At 50.0% G+C, this 19,577-nt stretch overlaps 1 protein-coding gene across 1 annotated transcript in view; it reads right to left on the bottom strand.

Moving 5' to 3' along the window:
• The window catches only part of FBXO21 (F-box protein 21), a 135,575-nt gene extending 132,762 nt beyond the window's left edge, over positions 1-2,813 (bottom strand). Inside the window, exon 1 of the mRNA XM_063964337.1 lies at positions 2,439-2,813. Within this exon, the coding sequence (XP_063820407.1) occupies positions 2,439-2,779 (341 nt within the window). The 5' untranslated portion in view covers positions 2,780-2,813. The remainder of the gene's footprint in view (positions 1-2,438) is intronic.
• Between the last annotated feature and the right edge of the window lie 16,764 nt (positions 2,814-19,577).

Here is a 19,577-nt window from a genome sequence, read left to right as displayed (position 1 = left end):
GATGCCGGATACTCACGGCCGCCTCGGCTTCTGATGCACGGGGTGCGGACCTCCTTTGCCAGGTCTCGCGTCTGGCTTGTCCCCTGTTCTGCGGCTCACTGGCAGTCGTGTGAAAGCAGGATAAGTAGTGGAGATCTCCGGGCAGCAAGGCCCAAACGGTAGTGCTTTCTTACGCGTTTCTCCGCCAATAAGGCAAGCGGTTTTGTCAGAGGATATTCACAACAGTGTCACCGGTTCCTTTTTAAACTAGAACGGACCAATCGTAATGCTAATTACATTAATTGCACACATCTATTATATATATATATATAATATATTTTAACACATATATACACACTTTTTTAATTGAGATTGAGAATGCAAATTGACTGTATAAAATTTCTACATAATGGTATTGTGTTTGAAAAAAAAAACTGGATCTATGATGGATTTGAACCCGGGACTCCAGGTGTTGACTGCACGTTGAAATTCCCCTGAGCTATAAGAGCTCCCTTTGAATGTATAGGATTTTTTAGTACAAATGGAATGGTTTCATTAGTCTCCTGGACAGCTATATACTACTTTTTTATCTCTATTAATTAGGATGTATATTAGTTAAATAACACTACTTAGTGTTTTTTTTAGAACACCAAAAACTGTTGGAATGTGTTTATGTTTTATGGTTTTAAATTGTGATATTATACTCCTCCTGTTGTGTATATATATATATATATATATATACGAACAAGCTACATATGAATAAGCAATAGCTGTGTGCAAATAACGTAATTAGCATTACGATTGATCCGTTCTAGTTTAAAAAGGAACCGGTGACACGGTTGTGAATATCCTCTGACAAAACCGCTTGCTTTATTGGCGGAGAAACGCGTAAGAAAGCACTACCGTTTGGACCTTGCTGCCCGGAGATCTCCACTGCTTATCCCGCTTTCACACGACTGCCGGTGAGCCGCAGAACAGGGGACAAGCCAGACGCGAGACCTGGCAAAGGAGGTCCGCACCCTGTGCATCAGAAGCCGAGGCGGCCGTGAGTATCCGGCATCACTAATTGCGGCTGCTACTATTAGGGGTCGTAGAATACCGCTGTGAACATTCCTAACAGCGCTCTCCCCCTGCTAGCACAAAACTTTTACAAGCGGCATCATAGAGACTGCATCACATACTATTCCGGCTCACAAGGATTAGTGTGTCCACTGAAAGGATTATGATACAAACTGGTTACAAGTAACATAGTGGACTGATAAAAGCGGAGTCCAGTTGGACAATACTATATTGAATGGAGATAAGGGCATATGATTGAGAAACATTGCACGAGAGTATATATATACACGTATGAATTCTTTTTAAAATGTTATATGTGGAGTATAAATAAACTAAATGTGTTTTCAATTTATCCATGCTCTAGCGCTCCCTTCATAGTTTTTGTTATCATTAGTGTTATATTAATTGATTGGTGGAACAGTACCATTGGTGGGAGCTGCAAGAAATTGGTATTAAGATGTTATCCAACAGATTTTTGGTGTTTTATGTAAGCGCTGGGTTTTGTACAATTAACGTTATTTCTTTGTAAAGTGACTGTGAACCCCAATTAGTGCACAGTGTCAGCTCGCCATGCTTCGGGCAAGGTTACCGTTCCAATAGTAATCCACATGGATTGTCAATTATGGGGGGGTGGGAAAGAAGTGAAACTCATGTCAACCTTTTGACCTGTCGACCTAGTACATGTCGACCTACTGACCATGTCGACCTTCAGTAGTCAACCTAATGACTAACGACCGTATCCCCTCCAATTTTTATCTTAAGTAAAGAAAATTAACAAGCATGCTTTGATTTCATATTTTGAGAGCCATTCAGATTATTAGGTTTTTTTTTTTTTTTTTTTTTTTTTTAAGTGCAATTAACAAATTTCCAAAAATAAAACAAAGCTCCCTTCACGTTCCATAATCCCTGGAGAGGCTCCCAGGGTAAGTGTGCCTACTATGCCAAATCTGGCGGTGCAGTGAATACCAGTAAATGCGGGTGGTCTTCAGGTTGCCGACTGTCGGGATCCCGACAGCCAGCATACTGACAGTTTTTCTCCCTCGTGGGGGTCCACGGCCCCCCTGGAGGGAGAATAAATAGCGTGGCCCACCGTGCCCGCAAGGGGCTCATTTGCCACACTGTCGGTATGCCGGCGGTCGGGATTCCGGCGCCGGTATGCTGGTCCCCGGGAGCCCGGCCGCCGTTATACCATACCACACCCGTAAATGCAGCAAATGCCCCCAGCTGCAGAAGCAACCTACAGGTTCCTCCCCAGGCCAGCTTTCCATGTAGCTGTAGCACATGTAAGCAAGGCTAAGGCAGGTTATGTCACTGTGAGGAGGAGAGGACACGCAGCCGGGATACAGGCTGGTATTAGTGACCGGAGTACATGCACCGGCTCATACTGACCTATCACTCACCGGGCAAACAGCTGCTTCCGCCAGACCTTGCCCAGGCCCGCACACACTTCTCTCAGCCGCCGGCACGTACAGCTGACACTGGTGATGTCCCTGTGATCCAGGTCCCCAGAGCACAGGATAAGTTCCAGGAGCTCCCCGGGCAGCCGCAGCAGCCCCGGGCACAGCTGGGAGATCTTGTCCTCGTCCTCTGGAGAACTGCTGGGCGTCCAATCTGGGGACCGGGCCCCATCCTCCGCGCTGCGGCTCTCTCTGCCGTCCCTGCTCCAGGAGGCGGCCATGTTTTGTTTACATCGTTGACGTCTACATCCAGCGCCGGCAGCCGCTCTCTGTCGCACGGTCATGACGTAGCACTGGCTGCGCCTTGCTTACTTAGTATCCGTTACCTTCGCAGGTGTGCAGAGGAGGTACTAGGATGAGAGCAGCATGGTGGGGCGGAGGATGAGAGTGACCGTGGGAAAAAGGGCGATTTTTAGATCGATTAAAAACGATCTTAATCGATGTTAGGCTTCCAGGGCTGAAAGACAGATATGCTAGGAGGTTATTTTTTTATATTAATTTTTAAATGTTAGTAAATGTATGCCTCCCGACATGACCCTGGGCCATGACAAATGCTTTCTATCGGGACTTCCCTCTTACTTAATGATTACCATCACCTGTGTTGAAATACTTTTCTTATCAACACAGGTGATGGCAATCCTATATTAAGTGGTAAGTCCAGGTAGAGAGCATTTTGTCCCTCCTGGAATTGGTCAGGTTGGGAGGTGTGCAAATGTGTGGTTTAGCCCTGGAAGCCCCACAACACCAATCGACTTTTAGTAAATATTCCACCGTGACTCTAGTCCAGACATGTCCAACTCGCTGTCTGCTGGCACTACGCATACTTTTGCCACCCAAGTTTACTTTTTTTAAAACAGTGGAATGCGGCCAACGCTGTTGGATGAGTTACTGTTGGCCTGTCTGCTGTGATTGGGCAGCATTTACAGTACCTTTCTGCATAGCATATGCGCAAGAAGATAGTGATAGAGATGGGGAAATATCCACTGGGGGAGCTGCTGTGCATGCCCAGCTGCCTTTGCAAAGCTCTGCCTCCCGCCGCATTCCTAAAGCCGTCGCATCCTGTAGGTGTGTGCCCGACTGCTCTGTGTACCCAGTTGCCCTACTTTCAGGAGGATTCTTCAGGAATCTGGATAGAAAAATGTCTCAAAGAAGAAGATAAATTGGAGGGGGCTGGAACAAGGGTGGGAGGCTGAATAGACACAGGAGGCACAGACGGCTGGTGGTTGGAGGGGACACAAGGAGCAAAAGTGAAAAACAGGGCATGCGGAGGGATGGAGGGGGGCTGGAAGTGACACATTTTACTAGCTCACACTGATATGTATTATAGAGGGATGTAATTATCATCACGGCGGTCAGCATATCCACAACACCCATAGAGTGGGAATAGAACCTATAGCAAGTGCAGCAAGCCAACGAGCACGCAAGGGGCTTTGTTGTGTTCACCCCCCCTGCCAGCATTCTGGCGGCCAGGATCCCGGCATTGGTATGCTGACCGCCGCCGGTAAAACATACCCAACGCATTATAGAGAATAGAGGACCGCACAGTGATATATGAGGGGGAAAAACACAGCTCCCAGCTCACATTATTAAAGTTATTTTCATCCTAATACTTGACATCTCTTTGATTATACTTTATTGTTGTTTTATAAAACTTTCAAAATGGCGTAAAAGACTACCTTTTTCTTGCGGCCCACACAAGACTTGGGGGCAAATTTACTAAGATGGGAGTTCTATTTAAGATGGGATGTTGCCCATAGCAACCAATCAGATTCCAGGTATTATCTTCTATAAGGTGCTAGATAAATGAGACGCAGAATCTGATTGGTTGCTATGGGCAACATCCCATCTTAAATAGAACTCCCATCTTAGTAAATTTACCCCTTAGACCTTGATTATTCGGCCTGGGGGTTTATTTACTAAAGTCCCGATTTTGTCCGAATTAGTTTTTTTCTAAGTGTCAACACGGGAATTTACTAAGTTAAAATCTCTGCAGTGTTTGGGCTATTTGTAATGGTTTTCATGGAAGCGGGCAGAAATACGAAGGAATACACCATCGGTCAAACGCGCCTGTTTATTCATACAACACGGTAATTTACTATTCATTCGTATTTGGGTGTTTGTCCCTGAATGGTCAATTGCGGTTGTATTTTTTTGCGATTCGTTAAAAAAGCAGCAAAAAAAATAGACTTGCTTTTTCCTGGCGTGTTTGGATAGTCATGCACGGATCAGTGAGATCCGTGCATGCTTATCTGTGGGAATGGGTCTGTTTAGGTAAAAAATGTAAAAAATAATATCGCGTGGGGTCCCCCCTCCTATGCATAACCAGCCTCGGGCTCTTTGAGCCAGGCCTGGTTGTAAAAATACAGGGAAAAAATTGTGTAGGGTACCCCATATTTAAACAACCAGCACTGAGCTCTGCGTCCGGTCCTGGTTCAAAAATACAGGGGACAAAAGATGTAGGGGTCCCCCGTATTTCTGCTGCGGGGTACACTGGGCTCCACAAGGAAAGACATAGGGGTGTAGAGTAGGATCTTGATCCGAGGCACCAACAGGCTCAAAAGCTTTGACTGTTCCCAGAATGCATAGCGCCCCCTCCTCTATAACCCCGCCTCCCTGCACAGGAGCTCAGTTTTGTAGTTGGTGCCGCAGATAGCAGGCACATAACAGAGGGGCTGCTCTGGGCAGCTCTAAGAAGAGCTTTTTTGAGAAGAAAAGTGAAGACTTCAAGGGCTGTAGTAGTGTGTACATGTCTAGTGACATTCACTGCTGCAGCTCCAGCTCTCCCCAGCTGCGCTGTACACTCCCGAGCCCTGGTTGCCGGGTAACTACAGCAGGAGGTTTTCTTCTGAGTCATGGACACACAACGGGGGCTCTCCGGGATCGCGTGGCCGCGCTTCTGGAGGTGGTGAGTGGGTCTCGCTCGCGGGACCCGTGCTTTATCGCGATCCGGCGCGGTCGGTGGGAGGCGGTCCGCGCGCGCTGGCGGTGGACACTGTGGCAGTACAGGCAATCCCTCTAGATCATCAGGGCATGGGTGCAGGTTAGGTTTTCTCTTAAAACCTTTTTTGTGTGTAGCCCGCAGTACCTGGTGGTTTTGCCAGCAGAGGGGATAAGGCTTAGACCTGGAGCCCTTCCTCCAGCCCCAGGGTGCCATTTCAAGGAAATGTTCCCGCCCTGGAGCTGCATATCTGTCTCTCCCTCACTCCCTGTCTGTGTTTGGATGCCATTTCTCTCAGCTACACTGTTCCTTGGACTGCTTGGGCAAATCCTCCTTTGTAAAGCCGCCTGGTTGACAGCGCTGTGACTTTACATGACACTTAAGTATTCTACATGTCAGTTAGACAGTGTTCGTTAAGAAAGAGTGCATTTAGTCAGGGTTCTCTGGTACAAGTACCCTGTGATATATAGTGTTCACTCTAGCCTTCTTTCGCGGGGAGCTGCGCCCTGCCCTTTTTCTGAGTGTCAGAATGCGCCCTGCCCGTTTGTGCCCGCCCTGCTGATTACTAAAGGACTACCGCGCCGGGCCGCACTGAAACTCCTCCCGCCGCGCTGTCACTCCTCCCTGCCACTCCTCCCCGCTATGCTGCCACTGCTCCCGCCGTGCTGCCACGCCTCCCTGCCGCTGCCTCAGTCTTGTCGCGCTAATGCGCTCACAGCTGTCGGGTCTCGGCAATACTGTAGGCTGCTGGTGAGATGAGGAGGGCTGGGTTTGCCTCTCCCGCCGAGGCAAACCCAGCCCTTCTCTGTGTACATGACCCTATAAAAGAGGACGCCGGGTAGGATCAGTGTGGCGGCCATTTTCATCCAGCTCCGCGGTGTGTGAGGTGGGACCAGCACGCTTACTCCCGCAGCATCAGCCCCCAGTAAGTTGTATTGACACACAAACATCATCTAAGACTAGTGCTGCCAGACTAAGCTATTTATCCTACTGTATATAGGTCGCCTGGTGCCCCTTTAGTTTTAATCTGGCCCCACTCAACTAATCTTATAGTTTAATGAACTATATAAACCTTATTGAGACACTTCAGAAATAAACTGGCAGCACATGAATGTTATATAAACCAACCTGGAACACCTTCGCTTCAATCTGACAGCACATTTAAAATACGATGTGCTGCCAGTTTAATTCCGAAGTGTCTCAATCAGGTTTATATAGCAACACGTGCTGCCAGTTTAATTCCGAAGTGTCTCAGTCAGGTTTATATAGCAACACGTGCTGCCAGTTTAATTCTTAAAGTGTCTCAATAGGGTTTATATAGCAATATGTGCTGCCAGTTTTTTCTGAAGTGTCTCAATAGGGTTTATATAGTAATACGTGCTGCCAGTTTCATTCTGAAGTGTATCAATAGGGTTTATATAGCAATATGTGCTGCAGGTTTTCTCTGAAGTGTCTCAATAGGGTTTATATAGCAACACGTGCTGCCAGTTTAATTCCGAAGTGTATCAATAGGATTTATATAGCAACACGTGCTGCCAGTTTTTTTCTGAAGTGTCTCAATAGGGTTTATATAGCAACATGTGCTACCAGTTTAATTCTGAAGTGTCTCAATAGGATTTATATAGTTTAATAAACTATATAAACCCTATTGAGACACTTCAGAAATAAACTGGCAGCACATGAATGCTATATAAACCATTCTGGGACACCTTCGCTTCAATCTGACGGCACATTTAAACTTAAAATGTGCTGTCAGATTGAAGCGAAGGTGTCCCAGGATGGTTTATAAGATACAATGGGGTATATTTACTAAGGTCCCGATTTTGACCGAGATGCCGTTTTTTCTTCAAAGTGTCATCTCGGTAATTTACTAAGCAAAAATCACGGCAGTGATGAGGGCATTCGTAATATTTTAAAAGTCCTCGTAAAAAATCATGAATCAATACACCATCGGTCAAATACGCCTGCAATTTGGTAGAAATCGTGAATTTACTAAAAAGTGCAAAACACAAACACTGCCGACAATAGCCAAACACTGCCGTGATGAAATACAAATCGTGAAAAAGTGCTAAAAAAAACCAGACCTGCTTTTTTATCCCGTGTTTGTATAGGCATGCACGGATCCATGAGATCCGTGCATGTTTTTCAGTGGGAAGGGGTGGGAAATGTTTTAATTTTTATAAAAAAAAATGCGTGGGGTCCCCCCTCCTAAACCAAACCAGCCTCGGGCTCTTTGAGCCGGCCCTGGTTGCAAAAATATGGGGAAAAAATTGACAGGGGTTCCCCCATATTTAAACAACCAGCACCGGGCTCTGCGCCTGGTCCTGGTTCCAAAAATTCGGGGGACAAAAAGCGTAGGGGTCCCCCGTATTTTTGAAACCAGCACTGGGCTCCACTAGCTGGACAGATAATGCCACAGCCGGGGGTCACTTTTATACAGTGCCTTGCGGTCGTGGCATCAAATATCCAACTAGTCTCCCCTGGCTGGGGTACCCTGGGGGAGTGGGGACCCCTTCAATCAAGGGGTCCCCCCCCCCAGCCACCCAAGGGCCAGGGGTGAAGCCCGAGGCTGTCCCCCCCATCCAATGGGCTGCGGATGGGGGGCTGATAGCCTTTGTTGAAAGTAATGAATATTGTTTTTAGTAGCAGTACTACAAGTCCCAGCAAGCCTCCCCCGCAAGCTGGTACTTGGAGAACCACAAGTGCCAGCATGCGGCGGAAAACCGGGCCCGCTGGTACCTGTAGTACTACTACTAAAAAAATACCCCAATAAAGACATTACACACACACCTTGAAAGTATAACTTTAATGCATACATACACACCACCATATACACATACTTACCTTATGTTCACACGAGGGTCGGTCCTCTTCTCCATGTAGAATCCAAGGTGTACCTGTTGAAAAAATCCTACTCACCAAATCCAGTGTAGAGGGCTCCTCGGGTAATCCATTTGTAATCCACGTACTTGTAAAAATAAAAAAACGGGACACCCGACCACGAACTGAAAGGGGCCCCATGTTTTCACATGGGACCCCTTTCCCCGAATGCCAGAAACCCCCTCTGACTGATGTCTAAGTGGGTTTCTTCAGCCAATCAGGGAGCGCCACGTTGTGGCACCCTCCTGATCGGCTGTGTGCTCCTGTACTGTCTGACAGTCGGCACACGGCAGTGTTACAATGTAGCGCCTATGCGCTCCATTGTAACCAATGGTGGGAACTTTGTGGTCAGCGGTTGACCGAAAGTGACCTCACCGCTGACCAGAAAGTTCCCACCATTGGTTACAATGGAGCGCAAGGCACTGTATAAAAGTGACCCCCGGCTGTGGCATTATCTGTCCAGCTAGTGGAGCCCGGTGCTGGTTTAAAAAATACGGGGGACCCCTACGCTTTTTGTCCCCCGTATTTTTGCAACCAGGACCGGCTCAAAGAGCCCGAGGCTGGTTTGGCTTAGGAGGGGGGACCCCACGCAATTTTTTTTTTAGGTTTAAACATTTTTAATTTTTTTTACAAGGTGCACAATGAAGCCCTGCACGGATCTCTCAGATCCAGCCGAGATTCATTGTATTAAAGTCGGCAGTGTTTTACAAGTCACTCACGTAAAACACTGCCTAAAAAAACGAATGACATCGGAAAAACCGAAAATGCAGAATACGGCAGCTTAGTAAATTAGTCGTAATCAATTCAAAAAGTTGCATATTTACACATTCGATGTCATTCGTGATTGAACTTTGACCTCAAACGGGAAAATACGATTCTTAGTAAATTTACCCCAATGTGCTGCCAGTTTAAGACACCTGCATACATATTACAGTATGTACATCATTTTGCCCTTCTAAATTAAAATGTGCCCTCCCGAATAAAAAATGTGCCCTCCCGAATCAAAAATGTGCCCTCCCCAAGGTCAGCACCCTGCCCTAAAAAAATCCTAGAGTGAACACTAATATACATCCAGTTCTTACTGTGTAGTGTTATATCTATTGACTACTTAGCTATATATATAAGCTGGTCCAGTGCAGTATTATTGTTAGTAATAACCTCTGCATTGTATAACTGTGACTATATGTGTGTGCATTAGCTTGCTGAGTGGTTTCCATTTCGTGTCTCTCACTCAACTTGCTATCCCTATGTTCTATAACCTAAGGGGGCTTGATGCATTAGGTTTTATAATTATATAGGATTTTCACAAGATATACTTTAATACGTATTTTTCTCTGTGGTTTTAGTCACCATATCTCTCCTGTATCCCTGCTTGTGCTGACTACACTGCGCAGGGGTTTGGGCAAGAAGTATTGTGCTGCTGACAATTGTACTGTGTTACCTGATACTGCAAGTTATATCATGTCTGCTTCTGAAGGTAACGGTTCTGGGGCTCAACACACTGTCGGTGATGCTGAAGCCACAGATCCCTATGAGGAGACCATAGCAGCTGTGGACTCTGGTTCTGGGGGCTTCTTGCCCCCCAGTGGGACTGTGGCAACGGGGGTCCATAATGACCCACCGTGGGCTACTTTCTCCACGCTTCTACATACGCTAGTTACTAAACTAACACCCCCGATGGGACCTCCTATGCCGGTGCAACCGTATGTGGTCCCTGCAGCTAACCCGCCGTGGGCGGATAATTTGTCTGCTCAATTGAAGAAGTTGAACCAGTCCTTGACTACTAAAAAGTCTGACCCTTGCTCGCCTAAGACCAAGGGGTCCTCTAAGCGAGCTCTTATCGCCTCACAATCCACTGCTGTCACTGACACCTCGTCTGATGAAGATGGCGCTTACACTGACCCCACAGATTCTGACACAGATACTGCTGAGGGGGAGGGTAGTTCACACGTGGATATTCCTGATCTTTTGGCTGCTATTAAGTTGATTTTACAGATTGCGGATGATCCCAAGCCATCCGCCCCTCCTAAGAAACCAGATAGGTTCAAGCGTCAGAAGGTGGTTAAACAAGTTTTACCTCACTCTGACCACCTAGTGGATATACATCAGGAACCCTGGGGAAACCCGGGAAAGAAGTTTGTGCCTCAAAAGAAGATGCTGGCTCGCTATCCCCTCGCGCCAGAGCTGTCTAAAAATTGGGAAACGCATCCTCCAGTAGACTCACGTGTGGCTAGGATGGTGGTTTCCTCAGCTCTACCTGTCACTACCGTCATGTCTCTAAATGAGCCTACGGATAAACGTGTGGAGGGTTGTCTAAAAGCGATTTACACCCTCACGGGTGCTGCATAAAGGCCCACTATTGCAGCAACATGGGCTGCAGAGGCTATTGAAGCATGGGCCCTAGAGTTAGAAGCTGAAATCTCTTCTGACCATGCTAGACAGTGCTTGTCATATATTGTCACAGCTTCTCACTATATTAAAGAGGCGGCTTCTGATGCCGGTATCCTAGCAGCCAAGGCCTCTACTACATCAGTCCTGGCTCGCCGGATATTGTGGCTGAGTTCCTGGTCTGTGGATCTGGATTGTAGAAAAACCCTGGAGGTACTCCCTTTCAAGGGAGATATTCTGTTTGGGGAGGACTTAAATAAGATAGTGGCTGACTTGGCTACTGCCAAAACTACCTGTCTGCCAAGTACCGCTCCATCTGTGTCGAAGGCTAAAGGTACGTCCTTTCGTCCTTCAGGTAAAGCAAAAGGTCAGGCGTACAACAAGCAGGCCCGCACTTCCAAACCTGTTAAGCCGAAGCCCAAAAGAGCCTGGGCGGCCCGTCAGCCAGTTTCCAAGACCGATAAGCCTGCCACATGACGGGGCGGGCCTCCCCCTGGGGGATCCCAGGGTGGGGGGCCGGCTTCTAGGGTATACCCAGGAATGGTTGAAGACCACTTCAGATGCCTGGGTACGGGTAGTCGTCACTCGAGGTTACGCCATAGCCTTCAAGTACCGACCCCCTCATCGATTTTGCCGGACAGACGTCCCGTTGGGCCAGACAAAGGGAAACACTCTACATTCGGTGGTACAGACCCTCCTGGATACAGGAGTCGTAGTACAGGTGCCTCTTGCTCAGAGGGGCCAGGGGTACTATTCTCCGCTGTTTCTGGTCCCAAAACCGAATGGGTCCTTCCGGCCCATTCTCAACCTCAAGGCATTGAACAGGTTTGTGAAAGTTTCCAAGTTCCGTATGGAAACCCTTCGCTCTATAGTTCTGGCCTTGGAACCTGGGGACTACATGGTCTCCCTGGGCATACAGGATGCTTACCTGCATATTCCTATAGCAGTGTCACATCAGCAATACCTGAGGTTTGCGATCGGCAACCTCCATTACCAGTTTTGGGCGTTACCTTTTGGTTTAACTACGGCTCCGCGAGTCTTCACCAAAGTTATGGCGGTAATGACAGTGGTACTCCGCCGTCAAGGGGTCAGGATACTGCCGTATCTGGACGACTTGTTAATCCTGGCAAATTCCCCAGAACTTCTCCTACGTCATCTAGATATGACTGTCCGGTTTCTACAAGCCCACGGGTGGCTCATCAACTGGAAGAAATCCTCCCTGGTCCCTGCTCATTGACTCCGGAGGTCCGTCTGTCACTGCACTGGTGGCTCCAGGACCAACGATTGTGCAGGGGCCGTCCCTTCTAGATATCCGACTGGGTCGTGTTGACGACAGATGCCAGTCTCAGAGGTTTGGGAGCGGTGCTGAAGCAACACTCCCATCAGGGTCGGTGGACCAAGGAGGAATCTCTCCTCTCGATCAACATTCTGGAATTGCGGGCAGTCTTCAATGCGTTGACCCTGGCCCAGCATTAATTCAGAACCGTCCTGTTCAAGTACAGTCGGACAACGCCACCACAGTGGCTTACATAAATCATCAAGGCGGCGCTCGAAGCCGTTTGGCAATGAAGGAAGTCTCACGGATTCTACATTGGGCGAAACGTCATCTACCGGCCATATCGGCAATATTCATTCCGGGAGTCCTGAATTGGAAAGCGGACTTTCTCAGTCATCAGGACGTACACGCCGGAGAGTGGGGCCTCCATCCAGAAGTGTTTCAACTCCTAGTGGAAAAGGGGCCTCCCAGACATGGATCTGATGGCGTCTCGACACAATCACAAGGTTCCGGTCTTCGGAGCAAGGACAAGGGATCCTCAAGCAGCATTCGTGGATGCGCTGGCGGTGCCGTGGAGGTTTCGGCTGCCGTACGTGTTCCCTCCGGTGCCACTCCTGCCTAGGGTAATTCGGAAGTTCAAGCAAGAAAGAGGAATTCTGCTTCTCATAGCTCCAGCGTGGCCCAGAAGGCACTGGTTCTCAGACCTGCAGGGCCTATCGTCAGAGCGTCCAATTCTACTTCCACAACGCCCAGACCTTCTCATTCAGGGCCCCTGTGTCTACCAGGACCTAGCCTGGCTGTCTTTGACGGCGTGGCTCTTGAAGCTTCCGTCTTAAGGGCTAAATGGTTTTCCGAGGCGGTCATTCAAACTATGTTGCGGGCCCGGAAACCGGCTTCTGCTCGGATTTACTATTGGGTCTGGTATTCGTACTTTGTTTGGTGCGCATCTAACAATTATGACGCTTCCAAGTTTAGTATAGCCAAGTTGTTGGCCTTTCTTCAGCAGGGCCTGGACTTAGGCCTGCGTCTGGCCTCCCTCAAGGTTCAAGTATCTGCCTTGTTGGTGTGGTTTCAGAGGAAGATTGCGACCTTACCTGATGTGCATACCTTTACTCAGGGTGTGTTGCATATCCAACCTCCCTATGTCCCGCCTGTGGCTCCTTGGGACTTGTCAGTGGTTTTGTAGGCGTTTCAAGAGTCTCCGTTTGAACCTCTTGGTTCTGCTGATCTTAAGTGGCTTTCCCTTAAGGTGGTATTTCTGCTGGCTATTCCTTCAGCTAGAAGAGTGTCAGATTTGGGTGCCTTGTCTTGTAGTTCCCCATATCTGATATTTCACCGTGACCGGGCGGTTCTTAGGACTCGTCCCGGATATTTACCTAAGGTGGTTTCTTCGTTCCACCTTAATTAGGAGATTGTGGTTCAGGCACTTGTTTCTCCTGATCTGTCTCCCAAAAGAGCGGTCTATGGATGTGGTACGGGCTCTCCGTATCTATGTGAAGAGAACTGCTTCTATTAGGAAATCTGATTCTCTCTTTGTGCTGTTTGGATTTCACAAACGGGGCTGGCCTGCTCACAAGCAAACTTTGTCCTGATGGATTAGAATGGTGATTGCACATGCTTATGTGAGGGCTGGTCTATCAGCTCCTGCTCACATTACGGCCCATTTTACTCGGTCTGTTGGACCTTCTTGGGCGGCCCGCCGTGGTGCGACCCTTGAACAATTGTGCAAGGCGGCTACGTGGTCCTCTGTGAACACGTTCATAAGGTTCTATGCCTTCGATACTGCCGCTTCCCAGGATGCTTCCTTTGGACGCAGGGTTCTTGTGCCCGCTACAGTGCGTCCCCTCCCATAAGGAACTGCTTTCGGACATCCCCTATGTCTTTCCTTGTGGAGCCCAGTGTACCCCGCAGCAGAAAACGAGTTTTATGGTAAGACCTTACCTTTGTTAAAACTCTTTCTGTGAGGTACACTGGGCTCCACAAGGCGCCCACCCTGACGCACTTAGCTTCTTTGGGTTAGTATGGCATTAGCCGCTGACACTTCTCTTGTCGTGTGAGTGTGGTGTATGTGGCTACTAACCGTTGTCGTCTCTTTTCCTGCTACTGCATTGGGCTGGTTAACTAAAATCTGAGCTCCTGTGCAGGGAGGCGGGGTTATAGAGGAGGCAGCGCTATGCATTCTGGGAACAGTCAAAGCTTTTGAGCCTTTTGGTGCCTCGGATCAAGATCCTACTCTACACCCCTATGTCTTTCCTTGTGGAGCCCAGTGTACCTCGCAGAAAGAGTTTTAACAAGGGTAAGTTCTTACCATAAAACTTGTTTTTTTAAACCAGCACCGGGCTCCACTAGCCAGAGAGATAATGCCACAGCTGGGGGACTCTTTTATACTGGTCCCTGCGGCCGTGGCATTACCCCCCCAACTAGTCACCCCTGGCCGGGGTACCCTGGAGGAGTGGGGACCCCTTAAATCAAGGGGTGTCCCCCCCCAGCCACCCAAGGGCCAGGGGTGAAGCCGAGGCTGTCCGCCCCCCCATCCGTGGGCAGTGGATGGGAGGCTGATAGCCTTTGTGTGAAATGAATGAATATTGTTTTTTTTTGTAGAAGATCTACAAGTCCCAGCAAGCCTCCCCCCCGCAAGCTGGTACTTGGAGAACCACAAGTACCAGCATGTGGGAAAATAACGGGCCCGCTGGTCCCTGTAGTTCTACTACAAAAAAAAATACCCTCCCCAAAAAAATACACAGACGTCGTGATAGTCCAATTTTATCTTCTCTTACGTCCTAGAGGATGCTGGGGTCCATATTAGTACCATGGGGTATAGACGGGTCAACCAGGAGCCATTGGCACTTTAAGAGTTTAATAGTGTGGGCTGGCTCCTCCCTCTATGCCCCTCCTACCAAACTCAGTTTAGAAAATGTTCCCGGAGGAGCCGGTCACAGCTAGGGGAGCTCTACAGAGTTCTCTTGGTAAAGAGTATTTTTATTTTACAGGGAGGCTGTTGGCGACAGCCTCCCTGTAGCGAGGGACTGGGCGGTGGGGGAGCAGTGTCCGCCCCGCGGGGTCTTGAGCCACTGCTCCCGCTGACTGGACGTTGGCTTTAGAGGGGTCTGATCGCGCCCCGCCGCAGGGGAACGCTCGCCCCGGCAGCCAGCCGCCACCCCCTCAGGAGCTGAAGTGTGGCGAGTGAGTCACTGTCCCCCCTTGCAAGCGGGGGGACAGTGTGAAGAGGGCGGCTATAGGGTCAGGAGCACGGTCTTCCCCGCGCTCCTGGAAGGCTCAGCAGTAACTTGGTGCGACGTTGCGAGGGAGCGCCCTGGGCCAGCTCCGGACCCTACACTGTTTCAGGCATGTCGGGGTCTGCGGATCCACGTCAGCACAATCCTCCGGGCCAGTATAATCCTTATGTGAGCGGGAAGACAGCACCATTGAAGGGGACGGAGATTCTCCTCAGAGCAGACCCAGCAGCGTTCAGCGCCATTTTTCCTGCCTGCAGTCACGGTTCACTGGATCCAGGTCCCTCCAGAGCTTTCTCCAGCAGTCTGTACGGTACCAGGGGGCTGTAGAAGGGAGGGGAGGCTGCTTAAAGGCTATGTCACCTATTAAGGGACACAGTCAGCGCTGGGAAGGGACTCACTTTACCTGAAAAACACTGTGTGTGGGTTGGCTCCAATCTCTGTGTGTCTCTGCCATTCTTGGGGGGGGGGGGGGGGGGGGGGGGGGGACTCTGTCTACATAATACCCTGTGTGTTTGTGGGGTGTTTGAGTGTGTGTGACAACATGTTAAGGGACACTGTTTCATATGCTGCAGAGGATTTGTCTTCCCAGGAAGACTCCATTCCATGTAATCAGGATTGCACTGTTTTAGCGCAGATCCCAGCTAGAGAGCCAGAATGGTTTATCTCTCTGAGGGGGACTATTTCTCAGATTTCTGATAGGGTTGCTAGGACTGATCATGCAACTCAGGTCCTCCAGTCCTCTATGGTGGTGTGGTCTGATTCTGCCTCCTCGGGGTCCCCTGCGGTACATTTTCATAAACGTGCGCTTGCAATTATGCAGGATGACACGGACACCGACTCTGACGCTGCAGACGGTGATGGGGATGTGTTGAGAGGGACGGCATCATTTGCCAAGGGGGTGCATTTGATGATTGAGGCTGTTAGGGATGTTTTACACATTTCGGACACAGCTCCGGAACAGGTGAAGGAGGCCTTCTTTACGGATAATAAGAAGACCCCCCTCACCTTCCTGGCATCCAAAGAATTGAATGCTATCTTTGAAAAGGCATGGGAAACTCCGGAAAAGAAATTCCAGATTCCCAAGAGGGTCTTGGTGGCTTTTCCCTTCCCAGAGGAAGATAGGAAGAGATGGGAGTCCCCGCCGCTAGTCGACTCCTCTGTATCCAGGCTGTCCAAGCAGGTGGTATTACCGGTCCCAGTATCTACCACGTTAAAGGACCCGGCAGATCGCAAGGTGGATGCTACGCTGAAATCCATTTACACGGCTTCAGGGGCTATATTGCGGCCTACTATAGCCTGTGCTTGGATTGCTAAAGTTATTGCCAGGTGGTCAATCACTCTGCAGGAGGAATCGACTACGCTGGACAAAGGTGACGTCGATTTATTTTCACGTAATATTCAGGATTCTGCAGGGTTCCTGGTGGATTCCATGAAGGACCTGGGTTCCATGGCTGCGGGGATCTCCTCCATGTCCGTCTCGGCTCGCAGAGGTCCCCTCGCTGCGTAACTGGTCTGCGGACGCGGAATCCAGGAAGTGTGTGGAGGGCCTACCATACAAGGGTCAGGCTCTCTTTGGGGAGGCGCTGGATGTGTGGATTGCCACAGCTACCTCGGGTAAGTATCCTTTTCTCCCCTCAGCTGCACCGGCTACGAAGAAGCCCTTTCGTCTCCCACGTCACAGTTCTTTCGGCCCGTGAAGCCTGCGAACACCTTCAGAGGTGGTCGTGCCAAGGGAAAGAAACCTGCTCCTGCAGGTTCCCAAGCCCAGAAGCCCGCTTCTGATACCCCTAAGTCCTCCACATGACGGTGGACAGCTCAGCCTGGAGAAGGGTCAGGTGGGGGCAAGACTCCGGCAGTTCAGCCACGTCTGGGTGTTGTCGGGTCTGGACCCCTGGGTACTGGATATAGTGTCCAGAGGGTACAGACTGGAGTTTCAAGATCCCCCGCCTCACCGTTTCTTCAAGTCAAGCTTTCCAGCCCTGCTGACAGACAGGTTAATTCTTCTGGAGGCCATCAGAAAATTGGTGGTGTCAGAGGTCATTGTTCCGGTCCCACTTCAGCAGTGGAACAAGGGTTATTATTCGAACCTTTTTGTGGCACCGAAACCGGATGGTTCGGTACGGCCTATTCTAAACTTAAAGTCTTTGAACCCTTATCTCGGGGAGTTCAAATTCAAGATGGAATCTCTGAGAGCTGTCATATCAGGACTGATGGAGGGGGAGTTCCTGGTGTCTCTGGACATCAAGGATGCTTACCTCCACATTCCCATTTGGGCGCCACATCAAGCATATCTCAGGTTTGCGCTGATGGACGATCACTATCAGTTCCAGGGGCTGCCGTTTGGCCTCTCCACAGCACCGAGGATCTTCACCAAGGTGATGGCGGAGATGATGGTTCTCCTCCGCAAACGGGGTGAACATAATTCCATATCTGGACGATCTCCTGATCAAGGCGTCGTCCAGGGAGAGGTTGTTGCGGTCTATCGCGCTCACGACACAACTGCTCAGGAGGCACGGTTGGATCCTAAACCTTCCAAAGTCTCATCTGGAACCGACAAGGTGGCTGTCTTTCCTGGGAATGATCCTCGACACGGAAGTGCAGAGGGTATTTCTCCCGGTGGAGAAAGCGTTGGTGATTCAAGCAATGGTCCGGGATGTCCTAAAGCCTACCCGGGTATCGGTTCATCAATGCATACGCCTTCTGGGGAAGATGGTTGCCGCCTACGAGGCTCTGCAGTACGGCAGGTTTCATGCTCGACCTTTTCAGCTGGACCTATTGGACCAGTGGTCGGGCTCTCACCTACACATGCACAAGAGGATACGCCTGTCTCCGAAAGCCAGGATTTCACTTCTCTGGTGGCTACAACTTCCTCACCTTCTGGAAGGCCGAAGGTTCGGAATTCAGGACTGGATCCTTCTCACCACAGATGCAAGTCTAAGAGGTTGGGGAGCAGTCGCTCTGGGGGAAACCTTCCAAGGAAGGTGGTCGACTCAAGAATCTCTTCTCCCAATAAACATCCTGTAGCTAAGGGCCATGTACAACGCCCTTCTGCAAGCAGCACACCTTCTACAGGATCGGGCTGTTCAGGTGCAGTCGGACAACGTGACCACGGTGGCCTACATAAACCGACAAGGCGGAATGAAGAGCAGGGCTGCCACGTCAGAGGTGTCAAGAATCCTCCTCTGGGCAGAAAGGCACGCTGTAGCGATGTCGGCAATCTTCATTCCAGTAGTAGACAAATGGGAAGCAGACTTCCTCAGCAGACACGATCTCCATCCAGGGTAGTGGGGCCTCCATCCGGAGGTGTTCGAGGAGGTAACCGGTTGGTGGGGGGTTCCTCACATAGACATGATGGCCTCCCGCCTCAGCAAGAAGCTGCGGAGGTACTGTTCCAGGTCGAGAGACCCACAGGCAGTGGCAGTGGACGCACTGGTAACACCGTGGGTGTTCACGTCAGTGTATGTGTTCCCTCCACTTCCTCTGATTCCAAAGGTCCTTCAGCTGGTAAGAAGAACAAAGGTTCTGACAGTCCTCATTGCTCCGGACTGGCCAAGGAGGGCTTGGTATGGAGATCTACTGGATCTTCTGCTGGAAGATCCAAGGCCCTCACGTCTTCGGGAGGATCTGCTGCTGCAGGGGCCGTTTGCCTATCAAGACTTACCGCGGCTACGTTTGACGGCATGGCGGTTGAACGCCAGATCTTAGCTCGGAAAGGTATTCCGAGTGAGGTCATTCGTACCCTGATTCAGGCTAGGAAGGGGGTGACGTCTAAACATTACCACCATATTTGGAAGAAATATATTTCTTGGTGTGAAGCCAGGAAGTTTCCTGCGGTGGAGTTTCAACTTGGACGTTTTCTCCTTTTCCTGCAGGCAGGAGTGGATATGGGCCCAGTGATCGCAAAAACGCGCTATGGCGTGTATTTTACCCGAACATTGATGGTGGGGACTCACAATTAAAAACCCGCAGGGTCCCTCAGGACGCGCTCTGACTTAGCAGCGCTGTCCTGCGCTGTCAGTGAATTTGTCTCTACGGCAGCAGAGGGAGGAACTTGTAAGGGGAGGAGACCATCGAGGGTGTATTCACTCCCGCCTCCCCTCACTGTCTGCTCCGCGCGCACACCGCCCCCTCTCCTGCCGGCGCCTCCCAACTTAGCCTCGCCGGCCCCACCCCTTCTGGCTGCACCGTGTCTGTATGTGTGTGTGCAGCGGCGGCGGAGGGACGTTTCCATGGTAACGGGCACTGGCGGCTATCAGCGCTCCTCCCGTGGCAGCCCGGCCTGAGCACCAGCGGGTCCCAGTGTGAGCGGCGTTCGCCCAGTACTCCATGGCGCCGTACAGTCAGGGGGATGGAAAGAAGGAGGT

This window comes from Pseudophryne corroboree, chromosome 1 (assembly GCF_028390025.1).
Source record: "Pseudophryne corroboree isolate aPseCor3 chromosome 1, aPseCor3.hap2, whole genome shotgun sequence".
Taxonomy (NCBI): Eukaryota; Metazoa; Chordata; class Amphibia; order Anura; family Myobatrachidae; genus Pseudophryne; species Pseudophryne corroboree.
The sequence above is the reverse complement of the archived record's forward strand: the minus strand, read 5'-3'. Positions and strand labels throughout refer to the sequence as shown.